The 16,698-nt window shown below is 44.3% G+C and overlaps 1 protein-coding gene across 5 annotated transcripts in view; it reads right to left on the minus strand.

Annotated features, from left to right (window-relative positions):
- Positions 1-1,868: 1,868 nt before the first annotated feature.
- The window catches only part of Pld1 (phospholipase D1), a 208,851-nt gene continuing 194,021 nt past the window's right edge, over positions 1,869-16,698 (minus strand). For 4 of the 5 annotated variants that reach the window (XM_057756858.1, XM_057756859.1, XM_057756860.1 and 1 more), the window contains 3 exons: positions 15,869-16,022; positions 6,112-6,229; positions 1,869-4,588 (listed from right to left, as the gene is read on the minus strand). In XM_057756858.1, coding sequence (XP_057612841.1) covers positions 4,364-4,588; positions 6,112-6,229; positions 15,869-16,022 — 497 coding nt within the window. In that variant the 3' untranslated portion in view covers positions 1,869-4,363. Of the gene's footprint in view, positions 4,589-6,111; positions 6,230-15,868; positions 16,023-16,698 lie in introns of those variants that run through there. The other variant, XM_057756861.1, reaches the window with a different exon arrangement.

Below are 16,698 nucleotides of genomic sequence, written 5' to 3' on the forward strand. Positions count from 1 at the left end.
TTTGCCATATCCAGCTGGTCCTCAGTTTGTGTTTTCTTCCTTGCTTCCATTTCAGTTTTCAATTCTTGGACTGTTTCCATTACCTGTTTGATCGTTTTTTCTTGGCTTCCCAGGGTATCATTTACGTATTTACTCATTTCTTCAAACTTTTTGTTATACTTCTCATCCATTTCTATGAGGGCGTTTTTTACATGTTCTTTAAGGGACTCTATTGCTTTCAAAAAGTCAGTTTTTTCCTCTTCTCCTGTGATAGGGTGTTCAAGTCCTTGTGTTGTAAGATCATTGGGTTCTGGTGTTTTCATGTTGTTTTTCAGATTGTTGGGTGAATTCTTGCCTTGGCGTCTGCCCATCTCCTCTTACCGATGCTATCTATTGGGTTTGATTTAATTGTAGCGGGGCAATCTGTTCTCAGTGCAGGCTTCACTGTTTCTTGCCCGCACTATCCTGCATCCAGTGCCTCCGCCGCCCGGGCCTGCCTGCCGGTGCCTCCACCGCCCGGAACTGTCTGTGCGCCGGTGCTTCCGCCGCCTAGGCCTGCCTGCCGGTGCCTCCGCCACCTGGGCCTGCCTGCGAGCAGGTGCTTCCGCCGCCTAGGCCTGCCTGCCGGGCCTGACTGCCGGTGCCTCCGCCACCCGGGCCTGCCTGCACGCCGGTGCCTCTGCCGCCCGGACTTGCCTGCGTGCTGGTGCCTCCGCCGCCCGGGCCTGCCTGCGCGCCGGTGCTTCCGCCGCCTAGGCCTGCCTGCCGGTGCCTCCGCCACCCGGAACTGTCTGTGCGCCGGTGCTTCCGCTGCCTAGGCCTGCCTGCCGGGCCTGACTGCCGGTGCCTCCGCCACCCAGGCCTGCCTGCACGCCGGTGCCTCTGCCGCCCGGACTTGCCTGCGTGCTGGTGCCTCCGCTGCCCGGGCCTGCCTGCGCGCCCTTGCTTCCGCCGCCTAGGCCTGCCTGCTGGTGCCTCCGCCGGCCGGAACTCCAGGGAACTTTCCTCTCATCTAAAATGGTTTTCATATAGGAGGAAGCTGCTCACAAACACCTGTAACTCTAGCTCCTGAGGATCCAACGCCCTCTTCTGGCCTCCACAGGTGCACACACAAATGGCACATGTTCCCAGACACATACATATAAATAAAAAAGCATAAATCTTTTTTAAAAAGAAGAGTTCTGGTTAGGGATAAGGAATGCTTGTAGGAAGAACTGCAGACTCTTAAAGGAAGAAATAGAGGGCACTGGGGAATGATGGGAGACAGGGGGAGGGGAACAAATGAGAACTAAGGATAATGACACCTGTGTGTGAAAATGTCAGGATAACATCTATGACTCTGTAGACTGACCTAAAATAATTTAAAATCAATGTAGACTTTGTGTATGCGTTCATGAAAATGTGCATGTGTGTGCGTGTCTGGAAGTACAGAAGCTAACACTGAAGTGCCTTCCTTCCCTTTTGCTCTTTGCCTTACATTTTGAAACAGGTTCTCTTACTGAATTCAGAGTTTGTGGAATGAGCTGAGTGGCTGGCCAACAGCCTTGGGACCCACCCACTTGTCTCCTCTGCATGGTGCTAGCTCCGGTTATAGATGAAGGCCATTTCTCACATAGCCGCCAAAAGTCCATGCTCAGGCCCTCGTGCTCATAAAACAGGCACTTTACCAGCTATACAGAGAAGCGAATCTCAGCGCATACTGGCATATGTCTTCAAGCTGTGTTCATTCGGGATATAGCACAACTATATCATGTTCTTACCCAAGTTCTTCTATCACAAATGAACGCTCCACAACGTGATCGCCTACTGACAAAATTCTCTTTGAAAAGCACTTTAAAAACAAATATTTTTATTTCACCATAAATCCCTTCAGTTGCTCTGTGCTGTGCTGTGGCTCAGGATTAAGACCACCTCATTGATTTGAAGGGAATTGCTGTACCCCACTTGCTACCACAGCACTAAGCTTGGTGCGTGGCCACAACAGCTCCCACAAGCACCTACTCTTCACTTCTTTTAACAATGGACTTTTTGGCCTCTTGAAAACAAAGGTTATGACAGAGATTGGCAGAACATTAGGTGGGCACTGATGGGCATTTCAAGAGATTGTGGTTAATCTGAAACGCTGAGTAGATCTGAAACAGCTTCTCAAGACACAGACTATTAACATTTTAAAGTCTTTATCAGATATGGCGCTGTAGTTCTAGAAGGCAGTAGTGGCGGCCAACAATGGCAGGCAATGAGCTTGTGGTCGAGCTCATGCCCATGTCCTGTGCATCGTGGTAGACAGTTGGACTCTGTAAACAGTTCCCACAGATCTCTTTGCAAGTAAGCATCTTATCTTTGAGAAGATGCAGTGGAAAAAACTTGCCACAGAAGTTTACCAGCAGGAAGATTCAGTGTGGTTTTCATCGGCTCCCTCTTCTATATCATATTCGCCCCACAAACATTTGTTGGCACCCTCTTTGCATTGGGCATGATTTCAGGCTCTGAACACTAAAGAACCTATGAAGTTCCTGCTAGGTGTGGGCTCATTATAGCAGGCAGAGACAAATAAACCCAGACCACAGGATTCAGAACAGCGAGTTGCATGTCCTCAGTTCGGGGTAGCCGTGAAGCGACAAGAGGCTGGCACTGGCTACAGAAGCCTATTGCACATCTGTTGGGTGGCTTACATCATCCCCTCCTCCAATACAAGTCTCAGTTCCCTCATCTATACAATGGGAAAGGGTCAGAGTAGATGATTTATGGGCCCTTACTGGTTCTTTATGTTCTTATGAGAACATTGTATACAAAAACCAAGAGCAGATGGTTAGCAACTTTAACATTTTAAAGATTTTTTTAAAATTAAAATACAATAAATCTTTAAGTATTCCATGCACATTGAATATTTTAAATGTAATCTTATCTTGATCTGCATAGGCACCATCCTTGTCCATATAAGAAATTATTTATTTATTCATAAAAACATATTCATTTTTAATGTTGATTACGAATCCCACCTCATTTGTGGAATGTTCCCATCCTCCCTCGATGTGAGTGTCACCCCGTTACTAACCCATAGAACTGGCTTTGTGGTTCTGTGTCATCTTTCAAACCAGCATATTCGTTCATCAAAACATGGGTCAGGAGTTGCTTTGAAGAGGAGCCCCAAAGGACCCTAGGCTTCCAGGAATCCACAGATGCTCCTAGGATGCGAAAGGAACTCTAAAATTTGGTCTCTAAAGGACACCATACCCTCTGAAAGGGAAAGTGGATATCCAGATTTCACATGGGGACAATGTGAATCACTACAGCTACTTCTATGGAAATCGAGTTGGAATGTTATTGTGTCAGTCCTCAGTGGGAGCAACGTCACCCATCTTTACAACCTAGCACTTTTCCCCTAGAGAAGACATGGTGGGGAAACGGAAGGGTAAATAAGGCCAGACTCCTGCTTCTTAGCTGGAAGGCATTATGATGCCTCTGATTCTTTTGGAAGGCTAGTTTCATCCACTGGATTGCTTATGGAGAAATCCAGCTTTTTGGTCAATCAGCGGCTAAGTAGAACAGGGATTCTATAAACGGAGAAGCTTGTCCTTTATCTGAACTGGATTCCCGCTGATGCCTTGGAGACTCTCTCTGTGTTTATCTGGTTGCTATGTTTTGGCATACCCTGCACGTGTTTACAGATTTTATCAGATGGGCTCAACGACAAGGATACAACTTGGCAGTGTCTTTGGAAACCAAGGGAAACTTCTTGTTCAGCATTGGAATTTAATGCCTTCCTGTTGTCAAGATGCACCGTTGCTCTCCTCAGAAGTGACTAATGCAAAACCTGTTTTGTCCCAACGGTGACTGAAAAGGAACAAAAAGCAACTTTTTGGCTTAGTTATACCCTCACATCAGAACCAGAAGGATATAGCCTCATTTGGAATCTTGAGGACTCTGAAGTGACTCTCCACACTTTTCCCTGATAAACAATCTCTTAAACAGGGCTGTGTGGACAAGCTGAGGGCATGTCTGGTGGGCCCCAGATGCATAGATGAGCATCAGAAAAGAACAAGAGAATCAGGCAACTTTTGGCAACTTGGATCCCAGTTACAGGCAGGTTCTCGTTAGCAAAGGAGATGGGTTTTGATATCTGTGTTTGGTATTGTTTGTACAACACTACCAACAAGAACTTAACCACTTTCCTCAAGGACAGGCAGGCGGAATAATGAAGGCTTGCTTATGCCGAGTGTCCTTCTATTGATGTGATCCTTGTCCCACTCAGCCTCTCTAAAACGTCTGGTGGTTTGGTCCCAGGAGTGCATCAGGCCTGACTTTGGCTGTAAAACTCTTGGGAGGTCACCATATGCAATGCTGTCTCCACACTGGAAGTCCTTGGGTTGCAAAGAATTTTGTCTTAAGTCCAAACCTCCATGGGCACAATGGCTTCTTTGGTTCCGACAGAAGGCAGCAGGTTTTCCTCAGATAAGAAATAAAATGGGAACTGCACCAAGAAGCCTCGAATCTTTCTCAGTTCTTCCTCGGCACGAATGGGGTCATCTTTTGCCAATATGGGCTTGCTTATGAAGTCTCTCAGCTGCATTAGGTTGTGCACTTCGTCATTTGGGAGGCAACGGAACACCTGTTGAAAGACAAATTAGAAACAGAGTTACTTATTTAAAAACAAGTACAAGGTCCTTATGGAAGAGATTCATTCCAACAGGCAAAAGCTTTGTTTTATGAAACAATTTTATGTCAAAGCACAGGGCAAAGGGTTACTGTTTACATCTGGGCGTAGTGGCACATGCCTGCCTGTAATCTCCAGCACATGGGAGCTGAGGCAGGAGAATCATAAGTTTAAGACCAGCTGGGCTATGTAGTAAGTCCTGGTTTCAAATAACCAAGCAAACCAACCAACCATAGTTGCTGCTTTTGTTTCTTCTTTGGTTTTTTGAGACAGGGTTTCTCTGTGTAACAGTCCTAGATGTCCTGGAACTAGCTGTGTAGACCAGGCTTGTCTTAAACTCAAAGAAATCCACCTACCTCTGCTTCCCAAGTACTGGGATTAAAGGCATGCGCTGCCACCACCCTCTGAGTATAGTTGCTGGTTTTTTTATGCTACAAAGACACTGTGAGACTTCTTTCCATTTCAAAAGCCCACAGCCACATTCTCATTTTATCATCTATAGAGCTCATTAGCCACAGAATAAAGATAAGCTGGCAGTGAGGAATGCATGCTGGGAGGAAATGCTAAAATGACCATCCCTGAGTTTCAATGGAGATTCCTGTCTGAGGGGTAAATTGCAAGTTCGATTAGTGTTAACAGTTGTTAGCATCTAACACTTTGTTGACAAAATACGGTCCAGATACCACAGCAGTTTACCCTGCATATTTCAGTAGGCATTGGATAAAAATGAGGACAGGAACCCACAGACTCAGCATCATTCCTGTAACCAAGAGACATAATTCCACAGGGTCATGTGCAGGTTTATCCCATTGTGACCAAAATGTCTTTTCTCTCTGTTTCTCCCCAATTTCAGGGACTGAACAGGCAGTACGATGGGTTTGCAACATTCTGTCCCACTAAGAAGATGTCTGTCCAGTAGGGGCTCTAGGAGACCTGAAGGAGGACACATTCTTACCCAACTTCTCACACAAATGGTCAACAAATCTGAGGTAACCTATCCACCATCAAACAACACTTAACCCTTTAATAACAGCAAGGAAGAAAGGAAGACTTGGGAGAACCAAGTCACCACACAGTTCCTATGGGTAACCAACTGAAATGGGTTGAGTACCAGTGTGCTCATCTTTGGATCCTATCGATCTATCTTCTCTCTGTCACTAAACACCTTCAAAGGCTGCTTAGTCAGGTGCTCATGATGCTGTTGATGAGAATCCATCCTATGGTGAACAGGATGTCACTAAGGCCTCTTCTAAGTGATAACCCAGGGCCTTGGGCATGCTAGGCAAGGACCCAACCACTAAGTTACATCCTTAGCCCTTTGATCGTTGTATTTGAATGTCTACAAAGAGATAGATTTTACAACATGGAGGTACACTGATTATTTAATACTAATAATATTCTATCTGTCTCAGTAAAATTTGGATAAGAATGAACGAAAAAGCACGGGGGGGGGGAGGAGGGGAATAAGTAAACCTCACCTTGTCATAAATGGTAGCATTCCGAGCTGCTGTCGAAACCCAAATCTCCTTAAAGAATTTGTCACTTACAGGATCCTGAAGGTCCTCACTTGGATCAGAAAGATAGCCAAGGACAAGCCTGAAATACAAGAGCCTTCGAATGAGTGATGGGAATAGGAAGTTCCCAGTGACAGCAGCAAGGCAGATCACCCACAGAGACAGAGATCTTCCCAAGGAAAGACAAAGAAGCCATGAAACCCATTAAAACCTCCTTTTGTTCTAAAAGAATCTTTGCAATGTGGCCCAACATAGCCAGACCCTTGACCATTAAGGTTAGCATCCAAACACTGGCCAGAAGGCAATGTGAAGAGCGACACCTCACTGATGACATCAGACAGAGGAGTGAGAGGACCTGGCTTATGGACAGGAATACAACATGTAAACAGAGTCAGGAGGATGGCTGCAAGTTCAAGAACAGCCTGGTATACACAGTGAATTTCAGGCTGCCAGCCTGGGCTACAGAATGAGACTCTGTATATATATAAATAAATAAATAACAGCCAGATGAAGAGATTCATTCTATTCCATATATATCTCTAGATCTGGATAGATAGACAGACAGACAGACACACACACATACAGTAGAGTAGTAGTAGTTAGAAAACACATTGGCCTTGAGGACAGTTGGCAGATAAGTGGCATTGTCATTTGCCAGCAGGGAGGATTCTGTGCGTAGGTCCAGTTACTATGCATAGACTTGAAATTCGGTGCCAAGCCTGTTGATCCATCATTTAAACACGCGTAGTGATACTGAATCGGTATTTTGCTAAAGGGACCTGGAGTGTGGAAGGACTTGGCTGGAAATACGAACCGTCGAATTGTCCTCATTTATGTGCCCACAAAACCATTTTTGTAAAGGGTTCCTCAGAGAAGTGAGTGTAAACAGTGAAGATGGCCCAGTGTAGCTGGAGGGAAGAGGGGCTGGAGAAAAGCCAAAGACATAGAATCCTATAAGCACATGGGAAAATATGGCAAGGAGAATTTTGTCAAATTTAGGCAAAACTGACTTCTGTGATCTAAATATGGAATGTCACCAACAAAGTTATGTGTATGAGCATGTGATTGCCAAGTGGGGTCACGGTTTTGGATCAGAAGATTGTGGGGTCTTCAAGATTTAAGTCTTTTTTTTTCTTGGATTTTCGAGACAGGGTTTTTCTGTAGTTTTTGGTGCCTGTCCTGGAACTAGCTCTTGTAGACCATGCTGGCCTTGATCTCCCAGAGATCCACCTGCCTCTGCCTCCCAAGGGCTGGGATTAAAGGTGTGCGCCACCACCGCCCACCAAGTGCAAGTCTTTAGGAGAGGAAATGTCACTGAAAATGTGTCCCTGCAGCAGGTCTTGATCTCATCTGTCTGTCTGTCATCTATCATCTATCTATCTATATATCTATCTATCTATCTATCTATCTATCTATCTATCTATCTATCTATCTCTATCTCTCCCTCTCTCTTCCTCCTCTGTCTCTGCCTTGCCCCTCTCTCTCCCTTTCCCCACAACCTTCTTCCCTTTCTCCCTCCTTTCATCTCTCTCCCTCTTCCTCCCTTTCCTTTGTTTCTGCTGGGACCAGACACCACAAGTTTCCGCTGCTTTGGTTTTCCCAGCATGGTGGCCTTGCATCCCTTAAACTGTGAGCTAAGATAAACTCTATTTGATCATCCCAACAGGAAAGACAACCAGCCTGGTGATTGTGGTTTAGTAATATGGATGCCATTCTGGTGTTATCCTCTCTGGGTGGGCAGCAAACACGGACATATGTCATGGTTAAAGGTTACAGAGTTTCCCAGCGCATATAGCTTAAGTAACAATTATTTTATGACAGATGTTTGTGTCATTTCCAATATTTTATTAGTATGAGCAAAAATCACAATGACGCAGTTAAGACACTGTGTGTAATATTTGATGATTTTCTGCAATAACTAAGAGGAATTCCAGAATGAAAATTCCTGGGTTAAAGAATATTTGAAAGCAGGCAGTGGTGGAGAGAGTTCCAGGACAGCCAGGGCTACAAAGAAACCATGTCTTTAAAAACCAAAATAAGAACGCAAAAGAGAGAGAGAGAGAGAGAGAGAGAGAGAGAGAGAGAGAGAGAGAGAGAGAGAAAGAAAAGACTATATGGACTCATTCCAGGACAAGCCGTGCTTCACCAAACACTCTTCATGCATCTCCAACAACAACCTGCAAAAGTTCAGTCTGTTTCACAGGTATTAAAGGCAGCCGACTTCCATCTCATTCTCTAAAGTCTCTCTAAAGCAAATGCCAGGGGTATACTACAATTCTTCAATTTTATAGCCTCAAAAATTCTATTTCTACTTTAAATAAAGTTTGATTTTTATTACATGAGAATGGCTGTAAGGAAAATGACCCCAACAATGTCAGCACACCCCTGGCTAGCTGCTGAGAATTCAAGCAAAACTTTATTGCACAAATCTGAAGGCTATGGCAATAAATCAGTTGGGATAGTTTCATTAACTTGGGACACATCGAAGAAGCTGAAAACCTAGCACTAGAGGTAAAATTTCCTTGAGTTTACTCCTTAAACAAGAGGTGAGATAATGCATCCACCAACTGAAGAGTTAAAGACTGGTTTGTAGGAAAGCCATTTAAATAAGTCTCTAACAGTCAACACTGAGTTCTAGGGTAATTTTTCTTCTCAGCATTTACCTACATGAAAATGAACAACAAAAATACATGAAAAAGTTTGCATGATCTTCTGAGAACAAGGTCTGAAAGAAAATGACTTTGACTTTATGCCTATGCATATTTGATATTTAGCCACAAAATTAGAAAGACAGACACATTACAAAAGACAGTTTCTGTTCTTTCAGCTCTGCACATCTATCATCTAAAATGGTTCTGAGCTCACCTGGTGCTGATGGCTTCTGGTGAGTGATGGTTGTATCTGTGACGTTTTGGATACTTTTCTAGGGTTTAATGGGCTATTTGGCTCATAGTTGTGACAGTCAGTACAGAACCCTGGTGGTTGATACTGTATCTGTTTAGAATTGACTTCACATTGAAATGTGTTTCTGAATTTCTATTCAAAAACAGCCCAGATGGAAGATGAATCGAAGCTGCATGTTACAGTGAGAAAATAGCTGTGCTCTAGGCTACAATACTTATCTTTAGGAATACTTCCAATACAGCAAGGGGAAACTTGACGTTTGTGGTGCTTTGTAGCATAGTATCTGTATCTGCCAAGGGGTAAAGTTAAAACCATTGTTCAAAAACAACTGCCTTTTTAAGACAGTGTGAAAATTTCCAGGAAAAATAACATACCTGGGAATTAACTTCCCATGAAAGGTTGGGGTAAGTATAAAGGGGAATGAAGTTTTACCAAAGATTGATCCTCTGTTATAAAAATCCTAAAATTTCAGTAAAGAACAAAGAACGGCATGGGAAGATGGCTCAGCTGGTACAGGGCTGCCCTTGCAGGCATGAGGACCTGAGTTCAGGCCCCCAAACACACAGTGGTATGTGCTGGGAACCCCAGTGTTGGAGAGATGAAGATCCCAAGGGCCTGCTGGTCAGCCAGAGAGCCTGGTGTAATTGGTGAGGCTAGTGAGACATGGCTTGCTGGAGCCAGCCTGGCCTAATTGGTGAATTTCTGGCCAGTGAGACCCTGCTTCAAAAAGAAAGATGCACAGCATCGAAGGAAGAACACAAACTTGTCTTCTGACCTCCACATGCATGTATACTCACAAGCCCTGCACACACATAGGCACCTGCACACATGGGCACGTGTACACATATACATGGGCACCTGCACACACACGGACACATACACACCCATCTGAGAAAGAGAGAGAGGCAGAGAATAAAAGACCTTCTAAATTAAGGCCCATGCCTTCTTCTTCAGTAAGATGGCTCAGTACGACAAAGATGTCAATTGTCAAATGCCATCTGCTACACTGTCAGTTAAAAAGAAAAGAATGGACATGACAGAATTTGAGTAAATAGTTCTAAAGTTCATGTGAAAGAAGGAATATTTAGAAGGACCCAATGTGTTCCAAAAGCATGCTACACTGAGGAAGCTGTGAGACCATACTGTAACAGGAAAGCTGAGGCCACAAAAATGAAAATGATGTTGCACTGGTGTGTAAGAAAACAGACTCTCAATGTGATGTGACAGAAATGGGAGGAGAGTCACATGGACGGCAATGGCAGTGTCATAAAGATGCGCTTAGCATCAGATAAACTCCTGGATGTGGGGTGCACACCTGTCACACCAGCGCTTGGAGGATGGAGGCAGGGGACCAAAGTCCAAGGTCACCCTAGCTACAAAGTGAGTTCAAGGAAAAAAAAAAAAGAAAGAAAAGAAAAAAGAGTTTTTTGGTTTTGTTTTAGCAAGGTATTGTGCACAACAGCAAATATTTAAAAACAAGCAGGTAAAAACTACAACCTCACACACCTTTTGACCTGTTGAGGGCAAGAAAATCAAGAGACGCTGTCTCATTTCCTACACTAAAACAGGCTACTCTGTGAGGCAGGGTGGTGCACACTTGAAATCCCACAGCACAGTGGCTGAGACAGGAAGGCTCTGAGTTCAAGGTAAAAAACAAGTAAATAAATAAAAAGAAGCTACAAATGTTAAATGCAAGATGTAGAACACAAACAAATACTAGGAAAAACTAAACACTAAATTCCAAAAGTAACTGTTGATCTTAGACTGGATATATATATATATATATATATATATATATATATATTCAGCAGAAAGGTAAAAGAAAAAATTTGGTTAATAATATCTGAATAATTTCACTCTTAATAGAAGTAAGAAAAATTGTTCAATCATATTCAACAAAATAAGCAGTCATTAAAAGAAAGTTAAACATTCCAGAAAAATGGGCAAAGAGCATGAAAAGGCCAGGCAAACTCACAAAAGTGCAAGTATTCTTGACTAATAAACACATTTTTAAAAAATCTTAAAAATCACAAAATATTGAAATTAAAAATTGGCAAAGATTAACTACTGTAAGAGACATTGAAGAAATAGAAGGAATGAGCCTGTTAAATTGTTATCGACCTAAGAAGAAATCTGGGGGCAGATGCAGCTCCCTTTGACTGAGAAGAATTGGCACTGTTCTTGCTCACATAAGAAATAAGTAAACAAACAAAAATACCTACCATTTTTACAGCAGCAAGAAAGCTGTGTCAAACACAGAAGCATGTTTTTAAGGAACTATGGCATACACACATGAAGTATGATGCAATCATTAAAATGCTACAGAATAACACTGACATGGAAAAGCATTGCAGCATTTAAATAATAAAGACTGTTCGGGGCCAGGCATGAATCCCAGCACTGGGAAGGCAGAGGCAGGTGATCTCTGTGAGCTCAAGGCCAGCCTGGTCTACAGAGTGAATTCCAGGACAGCCAGGACTGTTACACAGAGAAACCCTGTCTCAAAAAATTCAAAAAACAAAAAGGAAGAAGAAAAAAAGAAGAAAGAGAGAGAAAGGAAAAAAAGAAAGGAAAAACAAGAAAAGAGAATATCCAGGGTCTGGCCTAATAACTCAGCCGGCAAAGTTGACTGCCTCCAAGTCGGAAGACCTGAATTTGATCTTCAGGACCCTCAATGTGAAACTCGTACAAGTTATTCTCTGACTTTCACATTCATGTGCATGCACATATGTATGTACACACAAATCTTTAGAAGTCAAGAATATTCAGGACCTGCAAGATTCAAATTTTTTTTAAATAGGTGCAATATATATTCATACATGTGTGGAAGAGAAGTAGAAAGCTAGATGCCAACTGTTAAAATTGTTAGCACACTGTGAGGTGTGGAGAGGAAACCCTGACTATATTGCTAGAGACGAGAGCCCATCCTGGGGTTCATCAGATGATTAAGTGGAGAGCTGTAGCATTCCACCCACTGCCCTGTTATCTCCAGAGAGATTATTCCAGTATGTCAGGGACAGCTGCACCCCCATGGTGTTACACAGAAACAAACTCAGTGCCCATCAATTGATGAGAGAATAAAGAAAATGTGGCTCATCCATACATATTAATGCTATTCAATCACATGTAAAAAATCCTATCATTTATGGCAACAGGGATAGAGCTAACGACCATCAAGGAATAAGCCAGGCGCTGAAAGACAGAGGTGTTTTGACCTTGTAGATGGAACGTAGGCAAGACCTCATAGATGTTTGAGAGTAGAATGACGGTTACCAGTGCTGGAGCAACAAGGAAGGGGCCAGAAACCTGGTCGGTCAATGGGAACTAAGTCATTGTAGATTGAGTAACAAGTTCTGGTGTGGTTCATGGGACACTTTGGATGGTGGTAGACTATACAGTTCCCAGAAGCTAGGAGAAATGGTTTTGAATGGTCTCCTCAGAAAGAAAGGTCCAAGGCTTGAGTAGATACATATGCGCAGACAGGAGAGATGGTTCATCAGAAAAGGACTTGCCATGCAAGCCTATGGACCTGAACTGGATTTCTAAAACCCACTGAGCAAGCCTGAGGCAGTGGTACACGTCTTTAATCCCAGCACTCCGACAGTGACATGGGGAGTCTCCCAGAAGCTCACAGGTCAGGTGGTCTGGAGCGTTCACCAAGGCAGAGACAATAGAGATCCCTGCCTCAGCAAGGCGGGTGGAGAGAACTAACTGCCCGAAGCTGTTCTCTGATCTCCACGTGTGCACCACGGCACCGCTCAAACATGCAGTAAAACATCTAAGTGATCCTCACACTGATCTAGATATTACTCAATGAACACATATACAAAAACATCACATAGCACTCCACAAATCTTTGCAATGTATGCATCAATTTAAAAATAAAGTTTAAAAAAATGTTGGCACTGGGTGGTGGAATTACAAATGAATTTACCTTCTTATTGGTTTTTTTTATATTTGCTAAATTTCTACAAGGGAAAAATGGGTTGTAAAGCAGAATCCTGTTCCTCTATGATTAGTATATACCTAAAAACATATAAAGAAGCCCGTCACTTTAAAGAGAATACTTTGGTTCACCCACAACGGAAAAGACAGGACATACATTTTCAGCTTAAAACGTGAAATAATTATTTCCCTGTATATGCTGCAGTAGGAGGTCAGTGGGGGTGATTAGCAGGGCACTAATTTTAAATTTCCCCCTGCTAAACAAAACGAATTAACAATACTTTTCTGTAATACCAGTGGTTTGAACGAATTCTCACTGGGTCAAACAATTAGTAATAAAGGTGACAAACACCACAGAAAAAGCCGTGGAAAGGTACTGACATTTCTTGAGGCACGCCTCTGCTGAGTTCTTTGAACTGAAAGCAAAGAATGGATTTGTTTGGAATGAGGCTTTATCTGGGGAGCAGAGTCTACCAGAACTGAAGGAAGAAGGAAGATGGCTGTCAAGATGGCCACTGTATTGATAAGGAGTGCAGTGACTAATACACGTCCTTCTGTGTGTGACTCAGTTTCCAAATGGACCTTTACCACACGAAATATGAAAGCTGTGCCTCCCCCAGGAAGTCCCCCAGGAAGTCACAGTATGTCCCTCCCCCAGGAAGTCACAGTATGTCCCTCCCCCAGAAAGTCACAGTATGTCCCTCCCCCAGAAAGTCACAGTATGTCCCTCCCCCAGAAAGTCACAGTATATCCCTCCCCCAGGAAGTCCCCCAGGAAGTCACAGTACGTCCCTCCCCCAGGCAGTCACAGTATGTCCCTCCCCCAGGAAGTCCCCCAGGAAGTCACAGTGCATCCCTCCTTGCAAGCAGTCACAGTACATCCCTCCCTCCAGGAAGTCACAGTGCGTCCCTCCCCCAGGAAGTCACAGTATGTCCCTCCTCCAGGAAGTCACAGTATGTCCCTCCCCCAGGAAGTCACAGTCCGTCCATCCCCCAGGAAGTCACAGTGCATCCCTCCCCCAAGCAGCATAAACCTTGAGTACAACAGGAGCACCTGGTATGTCTCACCACAGAGGCCACTACTAGGAGCTTGAAGGTCCTTGCTCCCTCCCACAGACGAGCACTAAGGAAACGGGAATGTCAAAAGGCAGGACTGTCTTTTCCGTGGAAAAGATGTAGAACTTGGTTTTCCACCCAGAAGCCTGAGGATGGAGGTAGTTAATAACCTAATGATTTATGGTATCTGTAGGGCGAGGCCATCCCAAGATGCCACAGGCAGGATTGGAGGTGGTTAACAGTCTAGGTGACCTTTGCATGATCTGTATGGCCAGGGTCTCCCCCAGGCTCCCACAACCAGGACAAGAGATGGCTAAACAGCCCAGATGACTCCTACACTATCTGTATGACCTAGACCACTCCGGATCCTTCTCTAGCCCTTAAGATAAAACATGTAGCCTCTCTGTAGAACCCATCTTCATGGAAGAAGGCACACACTTTACGAAGAGTTGCTTTGGTGCAATCATGCTTCCTTGTGTACAAGGGATTGTGTTATACCAGGAGACATTTTCTAAACTTGCACCATACTTAAATATGCCTAAAATAAACTCCTCAGGGTCAGGGTAGTTTGAATCAACACTGGTTAACTAAGGCATGTTGAACCCACTTTCCTTCTTGCCTCATGCAGACTGGCACTCTGCTGGCCCCCATGGGTCACAATGAAATGACATCACAGCAAGGGCAGCTCTGGAATCATAAGAACCTCCTAACAGGGTCTATAGCTGGGAGAGAGGTAAGATGTTGACAGACCGTGCGGATCTGGATCTGGGAAAGTTTCACCTGCTCCTGGATTAGTTGTGCTGTAAGGAGCTAGATGGTGGGGAGCAAAGGAGGGATGTGATCTAGAAGGCTCAGGAGGATCGCTGTTGATAACAGACTAAAGGGGCTGGGGCAGTTAACCTGAGCCAGCGCCAACAACAGCACTGACTGCCGTAGGGTCACACAGTCCCTGTGCCATAGCCCTCAGTGGCCTGTCTGTCTTGAGGAAGGGCAGAAATCTCTCCTGCCTGGAATCTCTTTAAACTGTGGAAATGTAGTGTTCACACTTACACCTGATGCCAGCAACCACTAGGAAACTCTTAGCGATGCTTATGCTACCCTTGCGATCCATTTTGTGTGCCTGAAGATGCTGATGTCACAGTGCCTGTGGTGGAGGTCAGCGGACAACTTGTGGAAGCTGGGTCTCTATTTTGCCATGTGGTCCCCACGCGTGAGTGACAAATCGAAGATTCTCTCTTCTCCTTGTGAGCTGAGGGGGTTGAACTCAGGTCTTCACGCTAGGTGGGGAGTGCCTTTACCTGCAGAAGGACCTGTTTATTTAGGTTTTTAAAAGTGAAGTTCCAGGCGGTGGTGATGCACACCTTTAATCCCAGCACTTTGGAGGCAGAGGCAGGTGATCTCCATGAGTTTGAGGCCAGCCTTGTCTACAGAATGAGTTCCAGGACAACCAGAACTGTTTCACAAGTTCACAAGACAAGAAACCCTGTCTTGAAAAAACAAAAACAAACAAACAAACAAAATTTGAAGCTACTTTTAAAAACTTAAACAAATCCTACCTAAATGGTTCGATCTGACCTGACCTTCAATTGATTACATTTTAAATGGTAGTTTGTGCTATTATGCATAAAGATGACCGGCTATTAAAACATGTGTGTACATTTAGAATCATTTCTGTACTACTGTGTGTATCCTCCACTCTGAGACACACTGTTCTAGAGAAAAGCAATCTGGCATGGCAGAAGTACCAAGGGAGAGGTCACCCTGAGCCCCACTGTGGCTGTGGAACTAATAGCAGAAGCGTGGCTCTGTGAGGTTACCTGAAGCACTGCAGCCGAAGTCCCCGGGCGAAGCAGCCAGCTTGGTATTCTTTCCCATCCATGACTGAGGGGACCGTCTCTGTGTCCTCCACTATGACAGCCATCTCACTGTCTCGCTTCCCCAGCATGCTCCGGTCGTTGATGTTGGCAGAACCTAAACGGAGAAACAACAGAAGTGGACAACTTCTAACAGCCACTGCCAATGGCCGACCCTTACCCATGCTTCCTGACACTCAATACCCCAATTTTGTCAAAGATATCTAGGGAAGATGTAATTTAGGGAGGTAGGGGCCTCCTTAGGATTAGCCCAAGCAAGACCTTTGATCATTCTAAAGCAGCCTAGAATCATAATGTCACCATCTTTATCAGTGATGAGATTGGGAGATGGCCTTGGCATGGTTCCAGACAACGTGAAGCTTCCAAGGGGCTTCCGAGAAAGCAGAACTTTATATCATCTCTTCCATCCTTTGGATATTGATGTTCAAAGATTCATCTACAGCCATCTTTCTAACATGAGGGGTGAGCCAACAAGAATGCTCACAGGCTGGAGAGAGAGCTCAGCAGACACTGATGGTTCCTGCTCTTGCTGGGGACCCAAGTTCATTCCCAGCACCCGTGTCAAGTGGCTCAGAACATTCTGTAACTCTAGATTCAGAGGATCTGATGCCTTCTTCAGGCTCCAGGGACACAGAAATGAAAATAATTATTAAAAAAAATTCCTACAAAATATTGTGGAATAAAACTTTAACTAGGAGCTAGGCGGTGGTGGCACATGCCTTTAATCCCAGCACTTGGGAGGCAGAGGCAGGCGGATCTCTGTGAGTTTAAGG

The sequence above is a fragment of the Chionomys nivalis genome, chromosome 24 (assembly GCF_950005125.1).
Source record: "Chionomys nivalis chromosome 24, mChiNiv1.1, whole genome shotgun sequence".
NCBI lineage: Eukaryota > Metazoa > Chordata > Mammalia > Rodentia > Cricetidae > Chionomys > Chionomys nivalis.